Source organism: Phyllostomus discolor, chromosome 8 (assembly GCF_004126475.2).
Source record: "Phyllostomus discolor isolate MPI-MPIP mPhyDis1 chromosome 8, mPhyDis1.pri.v3, whole genome shotgun sequence".
NCBI lineage: Eukaryota > Metazoa > Chordata > Mammalia > Chiroptera > Phyllostomidae > Phyllostomus > Phyllostomus discolor.
Genome location: NC_040910.2, coordinates 75,786,002 through 75,813,579, shown reverse-complemented (window position 1 = coordinate 75,813,579; position 27,578 = coordinate 75,786,002). Strand labels below are relative to the sequence as shown.

Here is a 27,578-nt window from a genome sequence, read left to right as displayed (position 1 = left end):
GCTCACAATCTAGCGACATGTGTGCCCAGCCCTGGTAAACACCTAAGGCTCCACCCCTCACTGTAACAGGAGCAACCAGACCAAAAAAAACAGAGAGAGATGGCTCAAACAGAAGAACAAATCAATGCCCCAGAACTCATCCTTTTAAGCGACGGAGACATAGCCAACCTTTCAGGTGCACAGTTCAAACACTGGTGATCAGGAAGCTCACAGAATTGGTTGATTTTGGTTGCAAGCGAGATGAATAAATGCAGGTTATGATAAAAGAAATGAAGGAAAATGCACAGGGAACCAATAGTGATGAAAAGGAAACTGGGACTCAAAACAATAGAGTGGACCAGAAGGAAGAAACAACCAACCAAACAGGAAAGAATGGAGAAATAAGAATTCAAAAAAATGGGGAGAAGCTTAGGAACCTCCAAGACACCTTTAATGTTCCAACATCCAAATCATAGGGGTACCAGAAGGGGAAGAGGAAGAGCAACAGATTGAAAACGTATTTGAACAAATCATAAGGGAGAACTTCTCCATTCTGGCAAAGGAAATAGACTTCCAGGAGGTCTAGGAAGCTCAGAGAGTCCCAAAGAAGTTGGACTCAAGAAGAAACACCAAGGCACATCACAATTACATTAACCAAGGTAAAAATGAAGGAGAGAATTCTAGAAGCAAGAGATAGGGGACAGTAACCTACAAAGGAGTTCCATCAGACTGTCAGCTGATTTCTCAAAAGAGACCTTACAGGCAAAAAGGGTCTGGAAAGAAGTACTCCAAGTCATGAAAGGCAAGGACCTATATCCCAGATTACTCTATCCAGCAAAGCTCTCATTTAGAATGGAAGGGCAGATAAAGTGCTTCTCAGATAAGGTCAAGTTAAAGGAATTCATCATCACCAAGCCCTTATTTTATGAAATGTTAAAGGGGCTTATCTAAGAAAAGAAGATAAAAAAAGGGTATAGTAAAATGACAGCAAACTCACAATTATTAACAACCACACCTAAAGCAAAACCAAAAGAAACTAAGCAAACAACTAGAACAGGAACAGAACCACAGAAATGGAGATCACACAGAGGGTAGCAACAGGGGAGTGGGTGGGGGGAGGTACAGAGAATAAGTAGCATAGATTGTAGGTTGAAAATAGATAGGGGGAGGGTAAGAATAGTATGGGAAGTGTAGAAGCTAAAGAACTTATGACACATGGACATGAACTAAAGGGGGGGGTGTGGTGGGAGAGGGTGTGCAGGGTGGAGGGAAGTGAAGGGGGGAAATGAGACAACTGTAATAACATAATCAGTAAAATATATTTAAAAAAATGCATTGATCATCCTATAACCAGTGCTTTGAACTCTGCACCTGATAGATTGCTTTTCTCCATCTTGTTTAGTAGTACTTTTTCTTGAGTTTTGTTCTTTTATTTTATTTGGGACATGTTTCTCATTTTAGAAGCCTCCCTGTGTTTGTTTCTGTGTATTAGGTAGAGTTGCTATGTCTGTCTTCCCAGGCTTGGTAGAATGGCCTAATGTAGTGTGTGTTCTGTAGAGTCCAGAGGCACAGCCTCTCTCATCTCCCAAGCTGGGCACTCAAGGTATACCCCCTCATATTTTAGCATTTCTTATAGGTTGGTCAGCATTTAACCTATAAAATTCTTTGAGATATTGTTTGGGTAGAAATGAAATGAATTTTTAAATACTTGAAAAAGGTAATTTTGAGCAGTGCTACTAAATGTGATTCAACTGAACAAATGTGTGCAGTATTGCCTGCCTTCTGTATTCTTTCTACTTTTATGTATATAAACTTGAATACTATAAAAAACATGTGGGTATGACAAATATATTTTATAGATAAATTCAAGATTATAGAAAGTAAAATTATTTAGCTTCATGAGTAGTATTAGAGACAAAACCAGTTTTCTGATTTCTAGTTCATTATTCGTTGAACAGAATTCTGTTACCAAAATTAGTAAGTCAAAATGTAAACATTAGCCCCCCAACTCAGTTTCTGAGTCTCACTATCCAGAGGTGGCCACTATTACCTCTGTATTTTATAATCTTTTCAGATATTTTCCATGTGTTTATTTAAAATTCATGAATTTTTTTCTTATTTATAAAATAGAATTGTACTTTACAACCTGTTTTTATCACCCTTTCTGTGAATTTGGAAATGGTATTATCTGTTGTTAGTTCACCTAATAGTTACTTTTAACAAAGTTGAGACCTTTGATTTTTTATCAGATTTTTTTTCATTTTTCCCCATGAAAGATGAATATATTTTTATGTTGTCCTGGTTGATAATTGCATTCTGCTTGATTGTTGCTCATTTGTAATTCTGTTGTGCTACAGCTTCTCATTTTTGCATACTTTTTTTAAATAACAGCTTTATTGAAGTATGATTTACATACAAAAGCACTGCACATATTTCATGTGTGCAATTTGATGATTTTGAACCCTTCTTGTATTCTAATTTTGATTACTCTGTTGGGTAGATTTTGTCATTATGTACTTTGTCAAGGTGGGCTTATAAATGGACCTTCTTGAGTCTTTGCATGTTAGGGAATAATATTTTTCTGCTCCCATAAATGAATGACAAGTAGAAATTGGGTCACCAATATTTTTCACTTTTTTCCCCCACTTAGAGTTATATAAATATTAAGGGGAAAATTACCACTCATTATGTTACAAAGAAAAATCTGCAATTCCAAAAAACTAGAAGTCACATAGACCTTATTACTGACCATAGTGAAATAAAAATAAAAATTAATAGCAAAAGGAGAGCTAAGAGAAACCTTGCATATTTAAAAGTGTACTTCTAAAACTGGTGTAGGAGGTCAAAATGAAACTAGGAAGTGAAGAAATCAAATAATAATGAGGGTACTCCTAACAGAAACCTGTGGGTTATAGCCAACATAGCACACAGAAAAGATAGTCTTTAATGAATCTTTAAAAAAAAAAAGAAAAGATCAAAATGAAGTGTATTTAATTCAAAAATAAGAATAACAAAATAAGCCCGCAGGAAGCAGAGGGAAGGAATTATTAATAAGTAAAAGCAAGAGTTAATAAAATAGAGAATATTACCTGATAAACTTAATTGTAAAATTAAAAACTAGATTTTAAAAAGACCATAAAATAGACAAAACTGATTAATAGGGAGAACATACACAAATGAACAATATAGTAATAAGAAAGTCAACATAAAATGAACTGAGATGTGATTTTTTAATTATGAGAATGTTCTGTCTTATTAAATGTCATAAATATATGACCTGGGTGATTGTCTAAGAAAAAAATATATAATAAAGTTGGTTAAGGAAGAAGTAGCAAATTTGTATAGATCATTAACTATAAAAGAAACTGTAACATACAGACTTCAAGTCTAGACAGTTTTCAAGCCTAGACTCTTAATTCTTTTTGAGTTTTTAAGGACCAGTAACTTCCCAGATTATATTGTCTCTTCCAGAATAGAAAGAGGTGGAAAATTTAGGATCTCATTTCATGAGGCTATAATAACCCTGATAGAAATAGTGTGCAAGAGGAAAATAATAAAACATAATCTAATTTTTTAATATGAACTCAGACATAAATATATTGAATAGTATAACAAATTGAAAAGAATCAACAGTTAGAATTACTGGATTTAGTGTAGTGGTCAGAAACAAGATGGCATACAAAAGAAATTATTTTTGTTTTTGGATAATGTAGAAAATACATTTTTGTGCTTATGGTGAAAAAAGTGAATAATAGAAAGATTTCAGAATTCCCAAGTTATTAACCAAATTAAATACAACCCCAATCAAAACAAAGTTTTCTGTGAGTTTGATAATCTTAATTCTAAAATGTGGAAGAGAAAAATAATTGAGAAAAAAATGTAAAGGAATAATAAGAAAAGAACTAATTGTATACATATTCAGACATTACTGTAAAGCTAGTAAAAAATACTGTGGCGTAGACAAATAGGAGAATATTAAAGTTTAGAGGCAGACCCATTTATCTGTGGAAATGTAGCATCCAATAAAGATGGCATTTTATATCAATAGGAAAAGATGTGCTATTTAGCTAATGATGTTAGTACAACTTTGTTGTACTAAATAAAGTAAACTTGAATCCAGATGAAGTGAAAGCCCAAATGTTAAACACAAACCAAATAACAATGTGAAAGTGATAAAAGGAAAACACTGCCTTTGGCCTTGGCTGGGTAGCTCAGTTCGTTAGAGCGTTGTCTGGATGTGCCAGGGTTGCAGGTTCAGTCCCCAGTCAGGGGGGAACATATAGGAATCAGCCAATGAATGCATAAATAAGTGGAACAACAAACTGATGTTTCTCTCTCTTCCTCTCTCTGTGTCTGCCTCTGTCTCTCAAATCTCAATAAATAAAAATTTAAGAGAAAAGAAAATACTACCTCTTGGTATAAAAGGATTCCTAGAGATATTAAACATGGCAACCAAAATAAAAATTGGTTAATTTATAGCAAATATAAAATATCCATATGAAGAAAGACCTCAAACAAAATTAAAATATAAAGGAGTAAGTGGCTGGGGAAAATATTTGTAACACATATAACAAAGAATGGCATTTAGGATATATAATGGAGTTTTAAAAATTGCCATAAGCCCTGGCTGGTCTAGCTCAATGGATTCAGTGTGGGCTTTGAACCAAAGGGTAGCTGGTTCGATTTCCAGTCAGGGCACATGCTGGGTTGCGGTCCAGGTCCCCAGTGGGGCCACGTGAGAAGCAACCACACATTGATGTTTCTCTCCTCTCCCTCTTCCCTTCCCCTCTCTCTAAAATTAAATAAATAAGCCCTGGCTGGCGTAGCTCAGTGGATTGAGCATGGCCAAAGTGTCCCAGGTTCGATTCCCAGCCAGGGTACATTCCTGGGTTGCAGGCCATAACCCCAGCAACCGCACATTGATGTCCCTCTCCCTCTCCCTCCCTCCCTCCCCTCTCTAAAAATAAATAAAATCTTTTAAAAAAAATTAAATAAATAAAACCTTAAAAAAGGTTAACTTAAAAAAATTGCTACAAATTATTACAACCAGTAGAAGAAGGAGAAAAAGATAGTACTAAGGCCATCCACAAAGAAAACAAAAAAAATTAGCTAATAAATAATTAAATAATGTTCAACATCTGTAAATAAAAACAAGGTATGGTTTGTTCTCCAAGCAATATCCAAAATAAAAGAATTCCGATGATAGCCTTTGCTAGCAAGGGTGTAGGGAAATGGGTTCTTTCCTGCTGGTGGTGGGACTATGCATTGTTAGAATTTTTTTCCAAGTCATTTTGATAATATCTTTAAAAAATGTATAGGTTTTTTGATCTAACAGTTCATATTTCTAAAGAGCTTTTTTAACACATATGCAAACACTTCTCCAGGAATATTTATGTAAAAGGATGTTTGTTCCATTGTTTTCAGTGGTAAGAAACTGGTAACTACCTAAAACTTAAACCCATTCTTTGAGATATACTATATAGCAGTTTAAAAATGTGATATATTTATGTGTATCTACATGGAAAGAGCTCTAAGACCTAGTAATTAACCAGGTTGCTAAATAAGATGGTTATATATTTGTATTAAACACTCTCCACAACTATATTTATATTTCTTTTGTGCCTATATCTTATAGTTGCACAGACAGAAGCTTGAAAGGATATTCTAAATTGTTCACAGTGGTTGCCTCTGAAGAGACTGAGATTGAGTAAAGGTGGAATAAAGATTTGTTACAGTATTGTTTCAGTGTTTATAAGGCAAATGTATTTGTTATTTGTTTGTTAAAAGTAAAACTTGAATGGATTTTTTAAACAAATAAACTGTAGATAATCTTTGCTATCATGGGTTGCAGTGGAGAAATTTTAGGTCAGCCTGGTATTTCTCCCTGCTTTTTACCAAGGTATTCACTGTAATTTTACCTTTACGTTCACTAAACTAGACTTTGGAGATTTTTTATTTGAGTAACATTTTCTTTTAATATGTATTTTGGTCAAATATAATTGACATTTTTTCTATTCATTTCAGGTGTACAGCATAGTGGTTAGACAGTTACATAATTCACGAAGTGATCCCCCGATCAGTCTAGTACCCCTCCCCACCTGTCACTATACAGTTACTACAACATTTATTGACTATATTTCCTATTTTTTATTATATTGGTTTTATCATGTCTTTTGGATTCCTTTTATTTTATCTTTTTCTGTTACCTTAGATTTCTTTGAGAATATAGAGTATTCATCTATAATTTTCTGCTTCTTCCTGGGGTTATTTTTCCTCTTTAAAACATATTCTCTTTGTGCTATTTGCATTATTGCTTTTCTCCTTTTCCTCTTAAAAAAGTCTGCTTGGATCCTATATTGCATCCTTTTTACTAATATCTTTGAAGATAGCTCTATTTGTAGGAAAGAATAGTTTGAAACTGAGTATGTTGTGTTACAATACCTTTCTTCTTATTAGTACAGTTTTTGGCCCTAAGACACGTTGCCTCTCAGCTTTCCAGATCTTTCACAGCTGAGCCTACTACCTTCCTAAAGGATCTCAAGCCAGTTTGGATAATTTATTGTTTATCTCTGTTAGCTAATTCTTACCAGCACATGTAAAGCTGAATTTTCTGTAACTTTCTCTTAAATCCTGCTTTACCTATAGACAGCTTCATTGACTTAAAAATCCCATGATCCACGTACTTGTTCATTCTTTCCTCTCTTCAAACCACTGATACTGTCTCTATAGTTTTGTCACTTCCAGGGAGTTAGAATCATACAGTGTATAGCCTTTTTAGAATGACTTTTTTCATTTAGCAATATGCATTTCGTATTTCATCCATGTCTTTTCATGATTATAATATATTTTTAAGATGTTTTACTTTAATAAACTAACCTTTGCAGTTGAGATATTCAGGCTTTTCCTTTGCATATATTTGAACATTATATATTTAGCATTGATTATAAAGTGATTCTGCCCTCGTGTTTAAAAAAGTAAAGATCTCCACTTAACTACTACATTCTTAAAATTGTGTTTGAGAACACACTACAGCAACACATGTTTATGGAGTTGAGCTAGATGTCAGACAGGGCCTCTGGCACATACGCAGATTGTCATTGTGTTGTGAATAATTGTAAAGACAGGTGTGGGTACAGTATCTTGGATCATGGTAGTATTCTATTACAAATACAGTGGAGCCTCAGCTCTTGAACTTAATTCGTTTGAGAAAACTTTTTGATAAATGAATTGTCCAAAAACTGATTCTCCTTTGTCACATGAGAGATGCATAATTGATCATACTGGTGTTGGCATGAAAGGGTTGTCTGATAGAGAATTGAGATCTGAAGTTTTGTTAGACAGTGGAGACGATTTTTGCATGAATTACTTGGCAAGAACCTAATTGTTTCAGAACCAAGGTTTCACTGTTGCTTTAGCGCTTTTGGGACACCTCTTATCTGGCTTTAGGATCTATATAATAGGAATAAGAGCAGTGTTTTGATCTTGTTAGTGATTCAGCTTTCAAACAGGTATTTCCCACTTCTTTTAAAATCTATAGCTCAACCCTGGCCAAGTAGCCCAGTTGGTTGGTTAGAGTATCATCCTGATACACTAAGGTTGCAAGTTCGATCCCCGATCAGAGAACATGCAAGAAGCAACCAATGGATGCACAAATAACTGGGACAACAAACTGATACCTCTCTGTCTCTCTCTCTCAGATCAATAATTAAAAAAAAATCTTTAAACATTATGGTTCTCTTTAATTGAAACATCCTCTGACACTGTGAGCGAGCTGTTGGCACTGCTTACCTGTGTGACTTAGGGTTGTTGTGGGTTTTTTTTGTTTGTTTTTTTAGAAAGGGGGAAGGGAGGGAGAAAAAAAGGGATAGAAATATCACTGTGTGGTTGCCTGTTGAATGCCCCTGGTACTGGGACCTGGCTTACAACCCAGGCACATTCTCTCACTGGGAATTGAACCAATGACCCTTTGGTTCATAGGCCGGCACTCAATCCACTGAGCCACACAAGCCAGGGCTAAAATTCTTCAGACTGGGGAACAGAAGCAAAATACATGAATGAATTGGGTGCAGGGGCTGAATTGAGACTGTAACTGTAATTCATATTCTCACAATTTCAGGTTTTTATTTTATATTGACTATAAAAGTAAATATGTATTTAAACATAAACTTCTGAATATACTGCTTTTATGTAGCTTAGGTTTTGAGGTTCTGCTATTTTTAAACTTTAAGAAGTTGATAATCGTGGAAGCTTTAACCAGATTGCCTATATTATCACTTTCTATATAGTGATCATTAAAATTCCAGATTACTGCTTTGAGGCTGTTTCAGAGGGAGATTAAGATATATATATATATATTATATATATTTTTTAAGATTTTATTTATTCATTTTTAGAGAGGGAAAGGGAAGGGAAGAGAGAAACATCAGTGTGTGGTTGCTTCTCACGCACCCCCTACTGGGGACCTGGCCTACAACCCAGGCATGTACCCTGACAGGGAATCAAACTGGTGACTCTTTGGTTCGCAGCCCGAGCTCAATCCACTGAGCTATACCAGCCAGGGTTAGATTAAGATATTCTTAGTTTGTGTTATATTTAATCATTTTATTCTTTGAAGTTTTTTTTAATAGACGTATTTCACTTAATACAATGCATTATATTCTGATCATTCCAGGTAATAAGTTATGGCAGCTATACTGTAGGAGTACTGGTGTTTTCTCCTCTTTTTAATGCTTGGCTTGTCAAAAACAATAAGTCACTAAATAAAAATAAAATGATTTATTTGTGAATATGGCCCAAAATCACAAAATTGCTGATTGTCTCAAGAATGTATTTCAGTGTTTGTTGACAAGGGTGGAATGTAGGCATTCCTAAAGATAAGATGTTATCCTCAAGGTCAAAATTGACATTCCGTAGAACTCATACAAAGCCCTTATGTTGTGTCACATCATATTTCATTTTACTGAAGGATTTGACCGTATCCTAGAGGATTATATTAGAAGAAAAGACATGTGTGGAAGGGAAGGCTGGTGCCACAAATTCCAATAAGGAATTTGAGAAACTATATATACTAAGTTGTGTCTGTTTTCTATATGATGTTGGAGGTCAGCTGAAGGCTGGGATGCATTTAGGTGTTTGAGAGCAATGAAAGGGGATGAGGGACAAGTAAATGATTCATCAGGCAGCAGTGGAAAGAAAGCCACACTTTCTTTCGATTAATGACTTGATCGATACTAATTCTAAAGGTGTAAATCCATTATTACCAGTATTGTAGATTATGGACTATCCTGGTGTTCAGTGAAGGTAAGACCGCAACCTAATCCTTTTTCATATTCCCTGGTAGAAGCTGGGAATGTAACAGACACTCATCTTTTCCCTCTTCCTTGTTTTACAGTGAAAATTTTCTTTACATTTTAAAAATGTAAATGTTTCCATGTTCTTAATACAAGGTAGCATATTACCACTCTTACTATTATACAGCCTGACTTTTCCTTATAGGTTTTTTAGGTATGCAAAATAATATTTTACTTCATTCTAAGTAGATCTCACAGTTAAGTAAATGTCTCACAATTACTGTAGACTTATATTAAAGTAAGAGGAAAAGGGGAGGAGGAGAATGGATAGAGCATGGGGGAGAGAGAGAGAATATGTTAGGAAGTTGCGGTTGTATTGAGTAAATGAGGCAGAGTCTATCCCTTTCTGGAGACATTGCTGACCTTTGACTAAAACTAGGCCATGGATCATTAACGTGAAATTACATATTGGGAATTTGCCCAGTTAAGTAAAGTCATCTAATCATATCTTCATTTATCTTCGTTTTCAGTAAGGTTATTTTTAGTACAAGTCTAAGAAAGTAAAGAAGAAAGTAAAGAAGCAAACATAAATAAGTGGTGTATCAAAACTAAATTGCTGTTCAATGGTAACCTCTGCTTTGGGGTTTTATTACTCAGATTTTTTTGTTTAAATATGAGAATGAACAAGAATAATGGCTTTTTTTCTTTTTGCTTTAAAAATGCAGTGTGGAGCCCTGGCTGGTGTAGCTCAGTGGATTGAGCGAGGGCTGTGAATCAGTGTCATAGGTTTCATTCCCAGTCAGGGCACATGCCTGGGTTGCAGGCCACGGCCCCCAGCAACCGCACATTGATGTTTCTCTCTCTCTCTCTTTCTCCCTCCCTTCCCTCTCTAAAAATAAATAAATAAAATCTTTAAAAAAAGTTAAAAAAATGCAGTGTGAAGATTGCACTAGAATGTCTTCTTGGCATCAAAGAGACAGGCTTATTGCACTTTTCCTGCTTACGTACAATATATGGAAAAGGATGAAAAGCAGTAGGAAAAAAGCATCTAGTAGAAAGCATGGGGAGCCTATTAAAACTTGGACTAAAAATACAATATGGTATCCTTAGTTGGTAGATAGGTTTTTTTTTTTTAAGATTTTATTTTATTTTTAGACAGAAGAGAGAGAGAGAGAGGGAGAAACATCAATGTGAGGTTGCCTATGAGCACCCCCTTTTGGGGACCTGGCCTGCAACCCAGGCATGTGCCCTGACTGGTAATTGAACCAGCAACCCTTTGGTTCACAGGCCAGCCCCTAATCCAGTGAGCCACACTAGCCAGGGAGGTAGTAGATGGGTTTTGATGTTACCTTGGTCCCATATCTCTGCTGAAGATAAATGATAACTGATAGGTTAGGATACCAGGCACATGGTTTTTTTTTTTTTTTGCTTAACGGCGAAGATGAAGGTCTACTCACCCTGATATGTCCAAATTTCATTCTCCTTTAGCACTGCTAGAATGGTCTTCTTGTGACCTCTTGCTATGCTAGTCCCTGAACTGGTAGTAGCTGAATCCTGGACTACCTTTTTGAAGTAGGTACTTTCAAATATGATGGTGAAGGAAGATCATTGTCACCCTTTTTAGGGCACACGAGGTTAGAAAGGTACAAGACCTATGACCAGGATCTCATCACATCTGTGCTGTCCTTTCCCCAAACACTAAGTGGGCAATTGTCTCATATAAAGAAGTTGTTACCTGTTTGAGCCTTGGTGGATGTCCTGTGACAACCCTCAGTAGTGTGTCTGTGCTTAAAATGAACTTTATTCACACCTTCCTCAGGACCCCTCAGGACTATGGAGATCTTGGTGTTTGTCTGAAATAGTGTAGCCTTTGATGGTGTGAGGATTGTCTTCAGGAACAGGGCACTAAAGATAACAGTGTGTTCCTGGTGATGTGAATTTATATGCTTGATCTTGCCTGGTCTTCTCTGTTATCTTAATGTGTACCTGCATAATAACCCTGTGGGCATCCCTGATACATTGGGCCACTGCAGCCTTTTAGAACAATGCACCTTAACTCCATTGCTTTCCTAATTCCTAAATATGTAAGGTCAGCCTTTTTCTGTGTATCTCTCTCTTTTTTTTTAAGATTTTATTTTTTTTTTATTTTTAGAGAGAGAAGGGAGGGAGGTAGAGAGAGAGAGCGAAACATCAATGTGCAGTTGCTGGGGGTCATGGCCTGCAACCCAGGCATATGTACCCTGACTGGGAATCGAACCTGTGACACTTTGGTTCACAGCCCATGCTCAATCCACTGAGCTACGCCAGCCAGTGTGTATCTCTTTTAATTGTCCAGTAAGAAAACATGTTAGTCTGTCAGGTTTTGACTTAACTTTGTTTCTTGTCATATGAACAATGAAATTAAAATATTTATAGAGTTCTCACATTTTTTAATTCAATCTTAGAATGCTAGAGTACATAGTTAAAACAAAACAAACAAACACTGTTATCATCATTTTGGCTTCAGAAGACCCAAATTTGATTCCCAGCTGCATCATTTGCTACCAGAAAGTCAGTTGAGTTCTGTGAGCCTGTTTCTTTATCTCTGAAAAACAGATTCTATCTTAGTTTCCTCTAATGCATGTTCTGTGATTCCCTGTGCTTCAATTTAAATTTGTAAGAGATGCTGCGGACACTGAAATAGTCTGCTTTTATTGATGATGTTACCCAGTCTTTTTTAGAGTTACTTTTTAACTAGCAGTTCATAGCATTCAGAGTAGTTTTAAAAATCTTATCTCCATTTATTCAGTTGTGAGTGTGTGTGGGTTGGTAGTGGTGTAGTGTTGTGACTGATATTATACCTACAAAATTATCCTGAGGAATAAAAGACAATGTACAGTGTAGGAAGTCAGATAAATGCTTAAAACCTAATCCTGACATTTTAATAAACTTGAAATAGTGTAGAAAACAAACATAATCTCATTTGTTATTGTAATAGTTTCAAAAAAGCAGTGATAGAGTATTTCTGGTGTGGTCCTATTCCATATGTAAGCTTAAGCTCTGTCTGGTCGGTTCCTGGATAAAAGTCCTTGGTCTCAGTTCTTTTGATTTTAACCATTTTCTTAGATTCTGTAAAGGATTGCTGATTTTCATGTACTCAAAATGAAGTGTTAACTTCTACATGAAATTTTCCTTTATTCTAGTGATTGGTTGCTTTTCTACCTCTCCCGAGGCTTAATAGATTAATTGAAATCATTAATTTAAAGCCTTGAGAGATTATTATAAACTTGTGCCTTGATGTCCGTTAGTTTCAAAAGAGATAAGTCTTTTATGTTTAATAAAAAAACTGATGAAAATCAACTCAAGATCAACAACTGAAATTAGTAGCAAACCCTAAAAGCACCTTTTAGGTGGTTAAAACCAAGGGATTATTTAGTTTTACTTATATTAAGTATATTTCTTATGTTAAGTGATGGTGGTACTCCTTCATTGGGTTAGTAGTTGGCTTACATATTGAGTGCTGAGGCAATGAGAGTGATGGTGCCAAAATTAGCTGTCCATGGGAACCCGACTTCTGTTTCTTGACTCTTTCAACATCACTAACCTGACATGTGACTAAGAAGTCTGACTAAATTGTATTTGATATGAAAATAGAATTGACTATACTCTTCTGGGTCTGGGTTGTAGACTTTATACATTAATATGTTGTAAAACTATTCCTAATGGTATCAGACTCATTTAAAGTCTGATTTATTTGTTGTATCTTTTTTTTAAGATTTTATTTATTTATTTTTAGAGAGGGAAGGGAGGGAGAAAGAGAGAGGGAGAAACATCAATGTGCGGTTGCTGGGGGCCGTGGCCTGCAACCCAGGCATGTGCCCTAACTGGGAATGGAACCTGCGACACTTTGATTCGCAGCCCGTGCTCAATCCACTGAGCTAGCCAGCCAGGGCTCGTATCTTTCTATATATATATCTTGCTTTTCAGGGGATTCAGTATTGTATACATGACGCCATGTGCTCTCTGTCTGTTTCTAAACTCTCACTTGTCATAGGGTTATTAACTAAATATTTGCTTCATTTAATAGAAAGAAATCCCAATACTGATATTTTTAAATTTTTACATTACAGTTGATGTACAATATTATATTAGTTTCCGGTGTACAACCCTGTGACTATACATTTATAAAACTTAGGAAGTGATCACCCTGATAAATTGAATACCCATCTGACACCATATATAGTTATTACAATATTATTGACTGTATTCCCTATGCTGTACTTGCATCCCCATGACTGTTGTGTAACTGCCATTTTGTACTCCTAAATCTCTTCACTTTTCTCATCCATTTCCTTAAACTCTCTCCCATCTGGCAACTGTCAAAATGCTCTCTCTCCCTGGCTGGTGTGACTCAGTGGACTGAGTGCTGGCCTTCAAACCAAAGGGCCGCTGGTTCAGTTGCCACTCAGGGCACATGCCTGGGTTTTGGGCCAGGTCCCCAGTAGGGGGCATGTAAAAGGCAACCACACATTGATGTTTCTCTCCCTGTCTTTCTCCCTTCTGCCCCCTCTCTCAAAATAAATAAATGTGATCTCTGTATTTATGAGTCTGTTTCTATTCTGTGTGTTCATGTATTTTGTTTTTAGATTCCACATATAAGTGAAGTCATGTGGCATTTGTCTTTCTCTGACTCATTTCTCTTAGCATAATACCCTCTAGGTGTATCCATGTTGTTGTAGATGGCAAGATTTCATTCTTTTTTGTGGCTGAATCATATTCTATTGTATGTATGTACCACTTCTGCTTTATCATCCATCTATTGGACACTTAGGTTGCTTCCATATCTTGGCTATTGTAAATAATGCTGCAGTAAACATATGGATGTATATGTCTTTTTGATCTAGTGATTTGGGTTTCTTTGTATAAATATCCAAAAGTGGAATTGCTGGGTCCTTCTTGTTTCTTGTTATAGTTTTTTTTAAAGTCTGTTTTGTCTGGTATAAGTATTGCTACCCCAGCTTTTTTTTTTGTTTTTTCATTTCCATTTTCATAAAATTTCTTCTTCTGTCCCTTGATCTGAAGTGAGTCTCTTGTAGCCAGGGTCTTGTTTTGTTATCCATTCAGCTATCTTAATGTCTTCTGATTGGAGTATTTAATCCACAGGTGGCAAACAAAAGGCCTGTGGGCTGAACTGGCCCTCCGCCTTGTTTTATCCAGCCTTGCACCTTGTTTCTACCTGGTGGCAGCGCCAAACTCTCATTTAACTGTTAAGGAGTAGTTACATTTATATAGTCCTAAATTACATTCAGCCCTTTGAAGGCAACCTCAGGCTGATGTGGCCCCTTGTGAAAATGAGTTTGACACCAGTGAGTTATTCCATTTACATTTAAAGTACCATATTGTCCAAACTATAAGACGCACCCCCATCCCCAATTTTGGGAGGAATAATAGTTGTTAATGCTGCTGTTGAGTTCTGTTTACATTTACATTGGTGAAATAATTATATTATTTATGTTATTAAATATTTTACCACATTTTTTGCTTCAAATTTTTTTCCTATTTTCCTCCTTTAAAACCTAGTTGTGGCTTATGGTCCAAAATACGGTAATTGTTGATATGTATTTATTGCCATATTATTTTATCTTTTTTTTTCTTCTTAAAGGAGATCCTTTAACTTTTTGTGATAATTGGTTTGGTACTGATAAACTCCAGATTTTTTTTTTCCTTGTTTGGGAAGCACTCTCTGTTGATTCTAAATAATAGCCTTGCTGTGTAGAGCAATCTTGATTGTAGGCCTTAGCTTTTCATCACTTTGACTATTTCATGCCAATCCCTTCTGGCCTGCAAACTTTCTGTTGAAAAATCAGCTGATAGTCTTAAGGGGGCTGCCTTGTTGGTGCCCCCATAGTCACTGGTGCCTTTTCATGCGCTGCCCCAGTGCTGGAGCACAGAGTCAGTCCAAGTCAGTGTGCAGGCCCTTGAATAGGAATTCTTGAGGTTCCAGGAGCCATGATCAGTCAGCCACAATCTCTGCTGATTTTGTTATGGGGATTTCTCTTCCTGGCACTGGAATCCTGGGCTGAGGGTTCCGGTGTGGGACTGGGACCCCTTAGGGGTCACCTCCGGGTGACCTCTGAAACCAAGATATCCTCCCCCCTTTTTTAAGATTTTTATTTCTAGAGAAAGGAGAAGGGAGGGAGGGAGGGAGAAAGAGAGGGAGAGAAACATCAGTGTGTGGTTGCCTCTCATGTCCCCCCATACTGGGGACCTGGCCTGCAACCTAGGCATGTACCCTGACTGGGAATTGAACTGGTGACCCATTGGTGTGCAGGACCATGCTCATCCACTGAGCTGCACTATCCAGGGCAATATCTCCTTCCACATGTGGATGTGAGACCAGCCCTTTTCGAATTTCACCCCTTCTACCAGCCTCCACCAGTCTTGAAGTGGCGTTTATATTCTTGGTTATAGGACAGGCATTCTGAATGATGGCTGTTTCATAATTTAGTTGTAATTTTGATGTGGTTGTAGAGGTTCCGAGTACTACGTTTACCTATGCTATCTTGACTGGGAGCTTCCCATCACTAATATTTTCAAAATTCACTGCTTCTTCCCAGCTCCAATATTTTGCAGTGCTCATATGAAACCTTATTGTGGGATGGAATGCTGAGGCTTCAAATTCTGAAAATGTACTTGCTAAAGTCAACAGGGATCCTTTTAGTAGCCAGATTACTTGGATACTTTTTAGACTTATTTGACCTTTCACAGATATTGTCATGGTTACCCATTTTCATTTCTTTTGCTGAAACTCTCTTCTCCATTGGCTTGCTGTCGTCTCTCTTAATTCTCTTACTAGGCTCCTTCACTTTCTGATAGCTTCTTTTTTTTTTAATTAATTTTTTTACTGAAGTATAGCTGGCATACAACCTGAAGCTTCTTACAGTATCTGACAAGTTTCATTATTTACTTTTTAATCTCCTTTTTTCTTTCTCATTATATGTCCCTTCTGAAGATTTCTTTCACCACTTACATAGTTAGAGTCACTAGCTGTTTGCTAATTTTCCCAAGTCCTTTCTTATGTCAGATCTCTTTTGAGCTTTTCACCTTGTATATTCAGTTACCTCTTCTAGTATATATCATTACTTAATATATTTTGGCTACTTTAAGACAAAAGGTTTTAAAAACTGAGCTATATATATTCTTACCTCTTTTTTTTTCCTTCTGTGTTTCCTATCCAAGTAAATGTTACTATTATCCACCCAAAACTTGGAATTACCTATTTTCCCCCATCTTTCACATCTGGTCAGTTATCATACCAAAAGCCCTAGTGGTTAAAAATGTGAGTCATTCTTGGTTTCAAGGATTTATATGTAGGGCTTTTTATGAGCAATATAAGTCCATTTGAAACATTTATGAAGAAATAAAATGTATGGAATATATTAAAAATGGAACAATTCTATTTAAAAGAGGGAGGTTCAGAACTCTACCTGCTTAGCCAGTTTCTCCCCACCCCCACTCAATAAATGTCAGTTGGAATTATTTTCCTAAATATTTCACTACTTGCTAGTTTTGTGACCTTAGATAAATCAGTCTGCCAATGCACAATATGAGAATAAGAGACTTTTCTATCTATTTTAACAAGATGGTTGTAGGATCTAAAGAAAATAGTGTATGTTGTTTTAGGTTGGATTTTATTTTATAAAAAGTATAAATATAACATACAGATATTTTGAGGTGATGCTTTATGCACATTTGGAATTACCTATGTCTTTCTAGTTAATCGTATTTGCCACACAACATCTTTTAAAAATGAAATGTGGGTTAAGCTACAGAATTTGGATATACAGTAAGTTCTCACTTAACATCATTGATAGGTTCTGGACCTGAAGAGAACTATTATTATATAAAAAAGAGCTAAGTCCTAAGGCATTCACCAAGTTATGATGAAATCATGTTATTTGAGCACCTGCTGTACTGCAGAAATTCTAAAAATTGAACACCTAGTTCATGTTAATAAAAGTTATATAACCAAAGTGGAAAGCTACCAACTGTTTAGTCAGTAAATATTAACTAAAATGTTTGAAAGGTAAAGATTGTAAAGGGATGACAATTGTAACTGCTGGTAAGAGTATAAATGGTACAACTCTGGGAACAGTTTGACAATAACTATCAAAATGTCCGAAAATGTATACAACCTTTATCTCTTAGTCTGTTCAGGCTGCTACAACCAAATACCATAACCCTCAGTGGCTTATAAATAAGGAAGATTTATTTCTGACATTTTTTAGAGGCTAGGAAGTTCAAGATCAAGGCATTAGAAGATCAGTGTCTAGTGAGGTTCAGTTCTTGGTTTATAGTCTCTTAAAAGATATTAATTCCATTTGTATGGGCTGCTCTCATGACCTAATCACCTCCTGAAGTCCCCACCTTTAAATACCATCACATTGGGGATTAGGTTTCAACATAAGAATTTGGGGTGGGAGGGGACACAAGCCTTCAATCTGTAGTATCTTTTGACTCAGATGTAGAGATGTGAAAAGGGCTTTAGCTCTGTGAATATTTATTGCAATATTGTTTAAACTGGTAAAACTTAGAAATACCCTGACCATCTAGTAATAGATGATTGGGTAAATAAAAGTTGGTACATCTATATAATGGAATATTGTTTGAGTATAATAACTATGTAACTTGTTTAACATGGAATAGGTGTTAATTTTTTAATTTTTGCAATACAGCAGGTCCTTGAACATCATCTTTTGTTATAACATTGATGAAATGCTGTAGGAACTTAACAATATTTACTGACAAGGAAAGATTTTCACATTTTGAATGAAATTAGCTGATTAAATTACTTTATTAAAAGCCATGCATATGCATACTGTGCACGTGATTTGAACATGTGGGCAAAATCATGGTATGGAAAGACTATGCTGAAGAGGTTATTGGTAATCTCAAAGTGTTGGAATTTTTTTTTTAATAAGAAAACACAGTGGTCACTTCGCATTTTTCTCCTTTCAGTAGTTTTACCAGGAAAAATATCACCATTTGTCTTTTAAGATATAATCATTATAATTTGTGCATATGTAATATACACATATCATCTGTTATGTGAGCTTCAGAGTTGTAAAGTGTGTGCAGCAAAGTTTCAGGCATTAGGGCTTGATGACCCTGAAGTAGGAGTGGAACTAAGTGGGAACATTAAATATTTACAAGTACTATATAAGATTTGTTTACCCTGACATATTGCCATTATTTGCTTGCTGTTGGTTTTTTAGAGTAAAAGAAGAAAATCTAAGAAGTAGATGTTGCTTGTTTCCCATTTTGTGGTGTTTTGGAAGGCCCAAGTAGAACTACTTGGTTGAAATTAAGTAGATTTTTTCAGTTCTATGTAGAGAGAATATTCCTTAATGAATGAAGTTATCATTAGGAGAGCAAGCCAGAAGGTGCAGGTTGTTGTGATATGAGTAGCACATAGTAATAGTCATAGTAAGATTCACAGTAATAGTAAGAATTGACATTTCCTCAACTTCCTTATCTAGGAATGGGATGTTTTTAATATGCCGTGAAATTAAAAAGTAATCTCATCAATTCTATACTACTGGTAGGGTTTTTATTTCTTAAAGCATTACTGGCCAGTGGCATTGGTATTACACAAGGAGAGTCCTAGCAGCATTGTTTGTAGTAGTAAAGCATGTTTCCATAGTGGAATAAAATATAAAGAAAAAGCAGATTTACATCTGATAAAGAATGATTGTTAAGGGTGAGTTTATGTGACATTATAACATATATGTAATGTACTACAGTTGTTTTAAAAACAGGTATTATCCCTAGAAGGGCTTTGCAAGGATGTTTGTTAATAAGTAGGTTATCTCTGAAAGAAAACATAAAATACTACTAAAGTGATTGCCTCAGGGATGGAATATTGGGGTCAGTGGTGGGAAGGACACTTTACTGTGTACTTATATATGTAAAATTTGTTTAACCTTTTGTATATATTAACTTTTAAATTAATTTACATTGTTTTAAAGAAAGTTCCACACAAATGACAATTTGTATCACAATGGACTTAAGGCTCAAAAAAATTGAGATAGAGGAATACATTGGCTTAAGAGGTAGATAGCTAATTTTCTCTTTGGAAGAATGTAAGGAGGGAATGAAAAGAATCTGTTAATTCAGCTTCGATTTCTTTGTCATTCTAACTGAAATGTCTTATTCTGTAATAGTATACTAACTTGGTATAGCTTGTGCTCTTTTTCGCCCACTCTAATGATATAAAAGATGTCTATAATATTAAAATACTAATTATATTTTTATCAGAACAAGTCTTTGTGCAAATTTCGTTACTAGCCCTTGAGTGTCTATCAGCATAACAAGTAGTAAGGAAAGACTAAATGTAAACAAGAATGAAATTAATGACTACTGTTACAAATTGATACCTAATTATATAAGCCATTTCTTGACCTATATAGAGTGCCCACAGTTTATAAGATAATCATCACATTAGAAACTTAAAGCTAAAAGCTCAAGAATAATGTAATACATGGATGTCCTATGACAGGGCTAAATGTTTCAGAGTCTTGGGGGGGCGGTCCTTGTTTTGTGAAACACTTCTAATTTTTGGAAGAGAATACGGTCATGAGCTTTTTTAACACAATATTTCTTCAAAGTAGAAATGAAATTTTGTTTAGCAGTCATTTGAATTTGTTTTCTTTCAGAAATCGAGCTATAGCAGATTATCTTCGTTCAAATGGCTATGAAGAGGCATATTCCGTTTTTAAAAAGGAAGCTGAATTAGATATGGTATGTTTGACTTTTAAAAATATAAGTGGATTTACTTAAGTATCAGTAGTCACCTCAGTTATTCACAGATCTTATCATTTGTTATTTATTTGGCACTAAATTTAATTTCCCCCCTTTTTTTGGTGTAATAAGATTTTTAGTAATGTTTGGTTAGACTCAAAGACCAATGGTCTGTATGGCTTGAACTATCATACTTGAGCCATTATTTTTAAAAGGTTCTCATTTTTTTCCCTCCAGAATGAAGAATTAGATAAGAAATATGCTGGTCTTTTGGAAAAAAAAGTGGACATCTGTTATTAGATTACAAAAGAAGGTAACTGAGTTTTTTCTTTGAAGTTAGCTGTATTTGGAGTGGTCTCACAAACTTTCTGAAATACTGACATAAATCATTTTTCTGCATGAATTAATAATTATATCTAATCTTTTTAAAAAGATGTGTTTGTTTATTTTTAGAGGGGGGAAGGAGAAGGAAGGAGAGAAACATCAGTGTGTGAGAGAAACACCTATCAGTTGCCTCTCACATGTCCCCCAATCAGCAACCTGGCCCCGCAATCCAGGTGTGTGCCCTAACTGGGAATCAAACTGTGACCTTGTTTTGCAGGACAACGCCCAACCCACTGAGGCATACCAGTCAGGGCTAATTATATATAATCTTGAAAAGGCAAATAAGAATACATTTCTGTTCATTATAAAAAACTTTGACTCAGACAGATCAGTGCTGATGCCTGCTAACTTGTGCAATTTGAGTACTGGCTGGATTCAGTCTACAAAAACCAGACTTTAGGGAATTCATAGTAAGAATTATTTGTGGTCCTGGCTGGTGTGGCTGAGTGGATTGAGTGCCGGCCTGTGAACCAAAGGGTCACTGGTTCGATTCCCAGTCAGGGCACGTGCCTGGGTTGCCGGACAGGCCCCAGAGGGGGTTGTGAGAGAGGCAACCACACATTGATGTTTCTCTCCCTCTCTCTTCCTCCTTTCTCCTCTCTTTTAAAATTAATAAAATCTTTAAAAAAACCCTTTCTATAAGAACTGACTTGTGTACTTGTTTGGATAGGAAGAACGCATGGAGCCAATATGGTGCTGAGAAAAGAACACCAAAGTGTGCCCTTAAGTTATTTTTATCTCTGAGCTTTTATTTTGATTTGTAAAATGAAGGCAATAAATAATACTCAGGTCCTAAAATTTATACTTCTTGTAGCCAAAGCTAGAATAAATAAATAACATTGTTACAACATGAATTAATGTGTAAAGCACTCTTAGAAAAGTACCAAATACATAGATGTTAAATAAATATTGACTTTTATTATAAATATTATTGTTATTAGCATATATAATGTATACTTGGTTTGGGAAGAATTTACTAAGAGTAGCAAACTTACAGGGATCAACACTGGTGCACTGCTATTCCTCTCAATAATAGATATAAATTGAAATTTTTTTTTTCAGTTAAAGTCAAACTCGTACTGAATATTTCTCAGTTTTCAATTTTGTCACAACAAAAATTGTGATGATAATATAGATAATTTTTAATAAATGATGAATGTAAATTACTGAAATTGTTCAAGTATCTTGCATACATACACACACATACATAAAATAAAAGCAGGGTTTTTTTAATGTCAGATATATTATTTTATTGGAGTCTATCTGTGTACATAACCACATTTTGATTCTCCAGGTTATGGAATTAGAATCAAAACTAAATGAAGCGAAAGAAGAATTTACGTCGGGTGGACCTCTTGGTCAGAAACGAGACCCAAAAGAATGGATTCCCCGTCCACCAGAAAAATATGCATTGAGTGGTCATAGGAGTCCAGTCACTCGAGTCATTTTCCACCCTGTGTTCAGTGTTATGGTCTCTGCTTCAGAGGATGCTACAATTAAGGTAATTTTTTTCAAGATGAAAGATAATTCTAAAAAGATTTCAGTTTAATTAGGTGAAACAAATTTTATTAATGAAGACCTAAAAAGAGAGAAAGTAGAGACTCTTTGAAACTCTGATTTGTTCTAACCCTTAAAATACAAAATTAGATAGGGTTCGAGTGTTAAAAAAAGAAAGAATTAGAATAACATTAGAATAAAATTGTAGCTCCTGTATGGTAAGCTGCCAAATAAGTTCACTGATGAATTTGAGAGAATTGGCTAATTTAGTGTTGCACAATAGGTCAGTCACCTAGTGCTTGAATAATTTTTGTTCTTAAATAATGAATACGTAAGTGTGTGACTTTTAAGCAGAAGTGATAGATGAAAATACAGGATTACAACATTAATAATTCAGTAGATGAATGTATTCTGCAGAAGAATTTCAGTAAAGGATTTATTTAAATTGGGCTCTCGTTGATGTATTTAGTATTGGCTTTGATTCCAAACTAAACAGCAGTTCTCTCCCAGGTGTAAGAACAGAGGCATATCACTTTATAAGTTATGTATTTCATCAGTAAAAAAGATTGTACTTAAAATTCTTTCTGATCCAGACAATGCCAATTGTATAAACCACCTGCAGAAAGACAAGTAAACTATAGTTAAAAGGTTTAGGTAGGTGTCTTTCTTCTAAGGCTTATTTCCGTTTAAGTTATATTTGTAGAGGTTTAAGAAAATGTAGGTAGATTGTTAAGATTGTGTGTATTACACAAAATCAGTCTAACATAAAATTCAGGAAATACTTAATTGTGATTACATTTAACCGGTTTTTATATTAAACATTGTTTTATGTTCTTCTTACACGGATTTCTTTAGTTTCTTAATCAGCAGCTTCCTTCTATCCTATAGGGTGGTGATCCATGGGGCGGCTGCAGAGTCATTGGAGGAGAGTCTTAAATTCATGTGTTCATCACGTATTTCTGTAGGATGAGATGATTACATACCTAATACCTTAATATATTGCTATTTTTCAGATGTATGTAGACATGTCTTTAAATTATTGATTTTATGTTGATCTGCTAAAAAACTGCCCTGCTATCATGAGGCACAGGGGTAAAGGCAGACATTCTTTAATAGGTTGAAAACCTAGTCTTAAATATTGACTTTGCAGTGGTGGTCGAAAAGCATAAACAAAACTGTAAATGTCTTAAAATATATCTGTGGAGTCAACTTTAAAATACTACAAATGGTACATACTTATTTCCTTTCTCTTAACAGATAATTTTGTGTAAGTCTTATTTTTTAGATTGCCAAGGTATATATTCTTTACATCTGTTTTATAACTCTAAGTTTTCTATGTTCCTGTTATAAAAATAGAGAACCAATAAACATCATTTACCCTATGGAAAAAAATAAAATATTACAAATGTAAGTTTTAAAATTATCTATAATCATACCACATATTCATCAACTACTCAGTTTCCCTTCCTTTCAGTCTTAATTCAGTGTGTACACGTGGTGGGTTGTTTCATTAATAAAAAGCATTTGTATTTAGTTTTATTTCCTTTTTAGATTAAACTTAATCTAGAAACACCTTATTTTGTTCCTAATGAATTATGATTTTTAATGAATTAAAACTAGTTGTTTTATTTGTATGTGGAGGCTTTATAGGGTAATTAGTGGTCGAGAGCACAGATTCTGTGTTTAAGTACTGACGCAGCCGTTTGATAAAATTTTTATTTATTTTTTAAAAGGTTTTTATTTATTTACAGAGAGAGGGGAAGGGACAGAGAAAGAAAAGGGGAGAAACATCACTTGGTTGCCTCTCAACGTCCCCAGCTGGCCTGCAGCCCAGGCATGTGTCCTGACCAGGAATCGAACCATCCACCTTTTAGTCTGGGGCTATGCCGAACCCACTGAGCCACACCAGTCAGGGCCCATTTAATGATTAATGTGATCATGGGCAAATTAACTTTTTATGCTTCCCTTTCCTTATCTGTGAAATGAAGATAATTAATACTTATCTCAGGGCTTTTGGGAGGATTAAATGAGTTTTACAGGGAAACTGCTTAACAGTGTCAGTCGTATACTATAAAGGAGTACTTAGCGTCATCAGTGTTTCAGCACCATTAACACATCTTCCTTTGGATTTAAAGTGTTTAGCCATCTACTATCAAAAATAGTGTTCTTTTCATTTTTATTCATAAAGCTTTTTTCTCATAAATTCCTTTAATATTTTGTGGTCAAATATTTTGTAGAAAGGTTTAAAAAAAACCCTTTCTACTCCTCTTTCATATTTTCTTTATTTAGTTATGTTAAATTAGGTGATTTCTAAGTGATGGTTGTGATAGAATTACTTTCCAGAAAACTCAAAGGAGAACACATGAGTTTTTTGTAATTTTGTGACTGTATTGGGTAAAGTGATTAAGTTTAAGGATCAATTCTCTCCTTTGTTGGGAAGGAGGATTAAAAATATGTCATAAGATTCTTTTGCTTAAAATGAAGTAATGTATATAATATACATAACAGTATAGTGTCTGGCAGATTTAGATAGACAGTAAGGACTCAAAAAACTGTAGGTAATGTGCCCTGGCTGGTGTGGCTCAGTGGATTGAGTACCGGACTACCAACCAAAGGATCGCCATTTAGATTCCCAGTCAGGGCACATGCCTGGGTTGTGGGCCAAGTCCCCAGTAGGGGGCATGCGAGGGGCAACCACACATTGATGTTTCTCTCCCTCTCTTCCCCTCTATCTAAAAATAATTGAACAAAATCATTAAAAAAAACACAAAAACAAAACAAAACTGTAGCCAGTATTACAGTTAAGACAAAATTAAATTTTTTATTATATTAAATAATTGTTTTGTGCATCTGGTAAATACTGCAGGTTTGTGTTAGTTTATAAATGGGAATTTCCTTTTAGAGCCATTGATTGACATCATCAACATTTGAATTTTAATACAGGAAAACTTAGAGGGTTGGTATTTGGAATAAATAGTTCATGACAGTATATTTAATTACATCATTTAAATTTTTGAACTATTGCTGGTTGTTATTTAGAATTCTTAAATATTTGTTTAAAAGTGAACAAACAAAATTAAGAAAATACATTTAACTAATAAAGCAGATTAAGGATTGCCAACTTTAATATATAGAGAGTTTAAACAAATATGAAAAACTAATATCTCAGTTTAAAAAAAGAGCCGTGAGGCCTGGCTGGTGTAGCTCAGTGGATTGAGAGCAGGCCTGCAAACCACAAGGTTGCAGGTTCAATTCCCAGTCAGAGCACATGCCTGGGGTTGCGGGCCAGGTCCCTGGTGGGGGCTCATGAGAGGCAACCACACATTAATGTTTCTCTCTCTTTCTCCTTCCCTTCCCCTCTCTCTAAAAATAAATAAATAAAATCTTAAAAAAAAAAGAACCATGGAACATGAACAGATAATTAATAGAAGAAAAATGGCTAATCAACAATAATAGGTTTTGGTCTTACTAATAGTAGAAGAAATGAAAATGAAAATTATATATACCAACCTGCTAAGATATTGTACTTTTTAAATGAGAATTCCCAGTGGTGATAAGAATTTGATGAAGCAGGCACTCTCATTACTTTGATACAATCTAATGGGAGAACAATTTTACAGAAAATATGAAGGGCTGGGAAAATTTATATTTTTTGACCCAAATTTTTCTTTTTTCCATCATTGTGACCTAAGTATTGCAAAATGAGGACAGTTAATTTTTCAATATTCAAAGATTTTTTTACATGTATGTTTTCTGTAATGAAAAATTTTAGCCAGCAATAGGAATACTTTTAAAAAATACTGCTAAATTTTTAACAGCACTGAAAAATTCTTACTGTAAGAAGCAAAAGGAAGACGGGAAAGGAAATATAATGAAGTATATATAATCACTATACTTAAAGGGCATAGAGAAAATGAAAAAAAGATGCCATTGTTAGAGATATTTTTTATTTCCTTTATATCAGTGCATTATAGATTTTTATCATGAGCATTTACTACTTTTATAATCATCCAAAAGGTAAATATAAAGAAAAATAAAATTCCTACTAATTCTTGACAGTTATAAATGAACTGAAATGCCTTGTTTGCTCACCATTTATGAAGAGATACACATTTCATTGGTTATATTTATTTTAAGAGAAAACGTTTAGTATTATTTAATGAATATAGGGAAAGAAAATTAACTTGAAACTGAAGTGAACTTCAAGATCACCCTACTTACTTTCAGTATGTGAAATAGTCATCTGAACTCTTTAATTCTATCTAAGAATTAAACACTGAGATAACAAAGTAAGACAAAGATATTACAAAAGAAATAGGCCAATACAATACCATTTATGAACATAGATGGTACACAAGATCCTATAACATATTACAAGCAAATTGAATCCAACAGTTCATTTAAATGTTAATATATGATAACCCAGTAGGATTTATCCCATAATGCAGTATTGGTTCTACATTTGAAAAACATTAAATGTGATATATAAGCAGTGAAACATAGTAGGTTCAGAAAAAACATTTGACAAAATTTCAGTATCCATTCATGAGAAAAACTGAACAAGCTAGGAAGGAAGCTTCTTTAACCTGATAAAACATATAAAGGTATATGAAAAAACCCACAGTGAACATAATACTTATTGCTGGAAAACCGAGTGCTTTCCCTGAGATCAGAAACCAAGGCCAGGCTGGATGTCCAGTCCCTTCCACTTACATTCACCTTTGTACTGGAGTCCCTAGCCAGTGCAGTAAGATGAAAAAGAAATAAAAGGCATACAGATTTAAAAGAAAAAAATGAAACCATCTTTATTTGCAGGCATGATCTAGGTAGGAGATCCCAAAGAATCTGCAAAAAAAAAAAAGCGGCTAGAACTCTACATTTAACAGTCAAAGGATACAAGGTCAATATACAAAGTGTAATTGTACTTCTATAAACTAGCAATGACTAATTGAAATTTTAAAATGCCACTGATGGTACAATAGCATCAAGAAACCACAAAATACTTAAAGGCTAAATCAAACAAAATGAAACACAATCACTTCTATGTAGAACTATGTGAATACTGAAATGGGAAAAAAATTTTGTTCATATTGGGAAGGGTATGGAAGTTTTCTAATATTTTTATAAGGTAGTTTATTTTTTTCTTAGGTTCATTTTTTATGTCATTATGATGTGTAATTATGTGTTCTTTTTATATAACATTGTATGCTTGTCATAAATTCCTTACAGTTGTAAATTTTATATTTTAGCCATTACCCATGTTGAATATTTAGTTTTCAAAATGCATTTTGTAAGTTTCTTTAAATTGGTTGACATATATACCCTGCCACAGCTAAATTTGAACTTATGGGAAGAATGGAATCAATCATTTGATTTTAGAGCAATGTAATTGCTTTTGGTTAAAGATTAAACTTCAGACTTGCATTTGACCATCAAAATGTTCTTGAGATCTGTTTCTAATAATATTTATTCTTGATAGCACATTATTTCTGTTCCCTTAGAAAAGTCATCTTTAAAATATGTGACTATGACTTTGTTTTTACATCAGAATGACATTCTTTTGTTAATCTACTGTTCATGGAGTTACATCATGTGAACTCTCTTCTTGGCCTCTTAGATATCCCGAGCTCTGCTTGTCTAGTAGAATCG

General features: G+C 34.8%; 1 protein-coding gene and 1 long non-coding RNA gene across 2 annotated transcripts in view; one reads left to right on the top strand and one right to left on the bottom strand.

The window, feature by feature from the left end:
- The window catches only part of PAFAH1B1 (platelet activating factor acetylhydrolase 1b regulatory subunit 1), a 73,216-nt gene that overhangs the window by 32,693 nt on the left and 12,945 nt on the right, over positions 1–27,578 (top strand). Inside the window, 4 exon segments of the mRNA XM_028519529.2 lie at positions 19,964–20,048; positions 20,286–20,324; positions 20,326–20,361; positions 21,727–21,933. Coding sequence (XP_028375330.1) covers positions 19,964–20,048; positions 20,286–20,324; positions 20,326–20,361; positions 21,727–21,933 — 367 coding nt within the window.
- On the bottom strand, positions 10,274–27,558 carry LOC118502286. The gene is made up of 3 exons (XR_004904996.1): positions 27,528–27,558; positions 22,222–22,227; positions 10,274–10,353 (listed from the first exon to the last, which is right to left on the bottom strand). It is a non-coding gene; the product is annotated as an uncharacterized LOC118502286 (long non-coding RNA).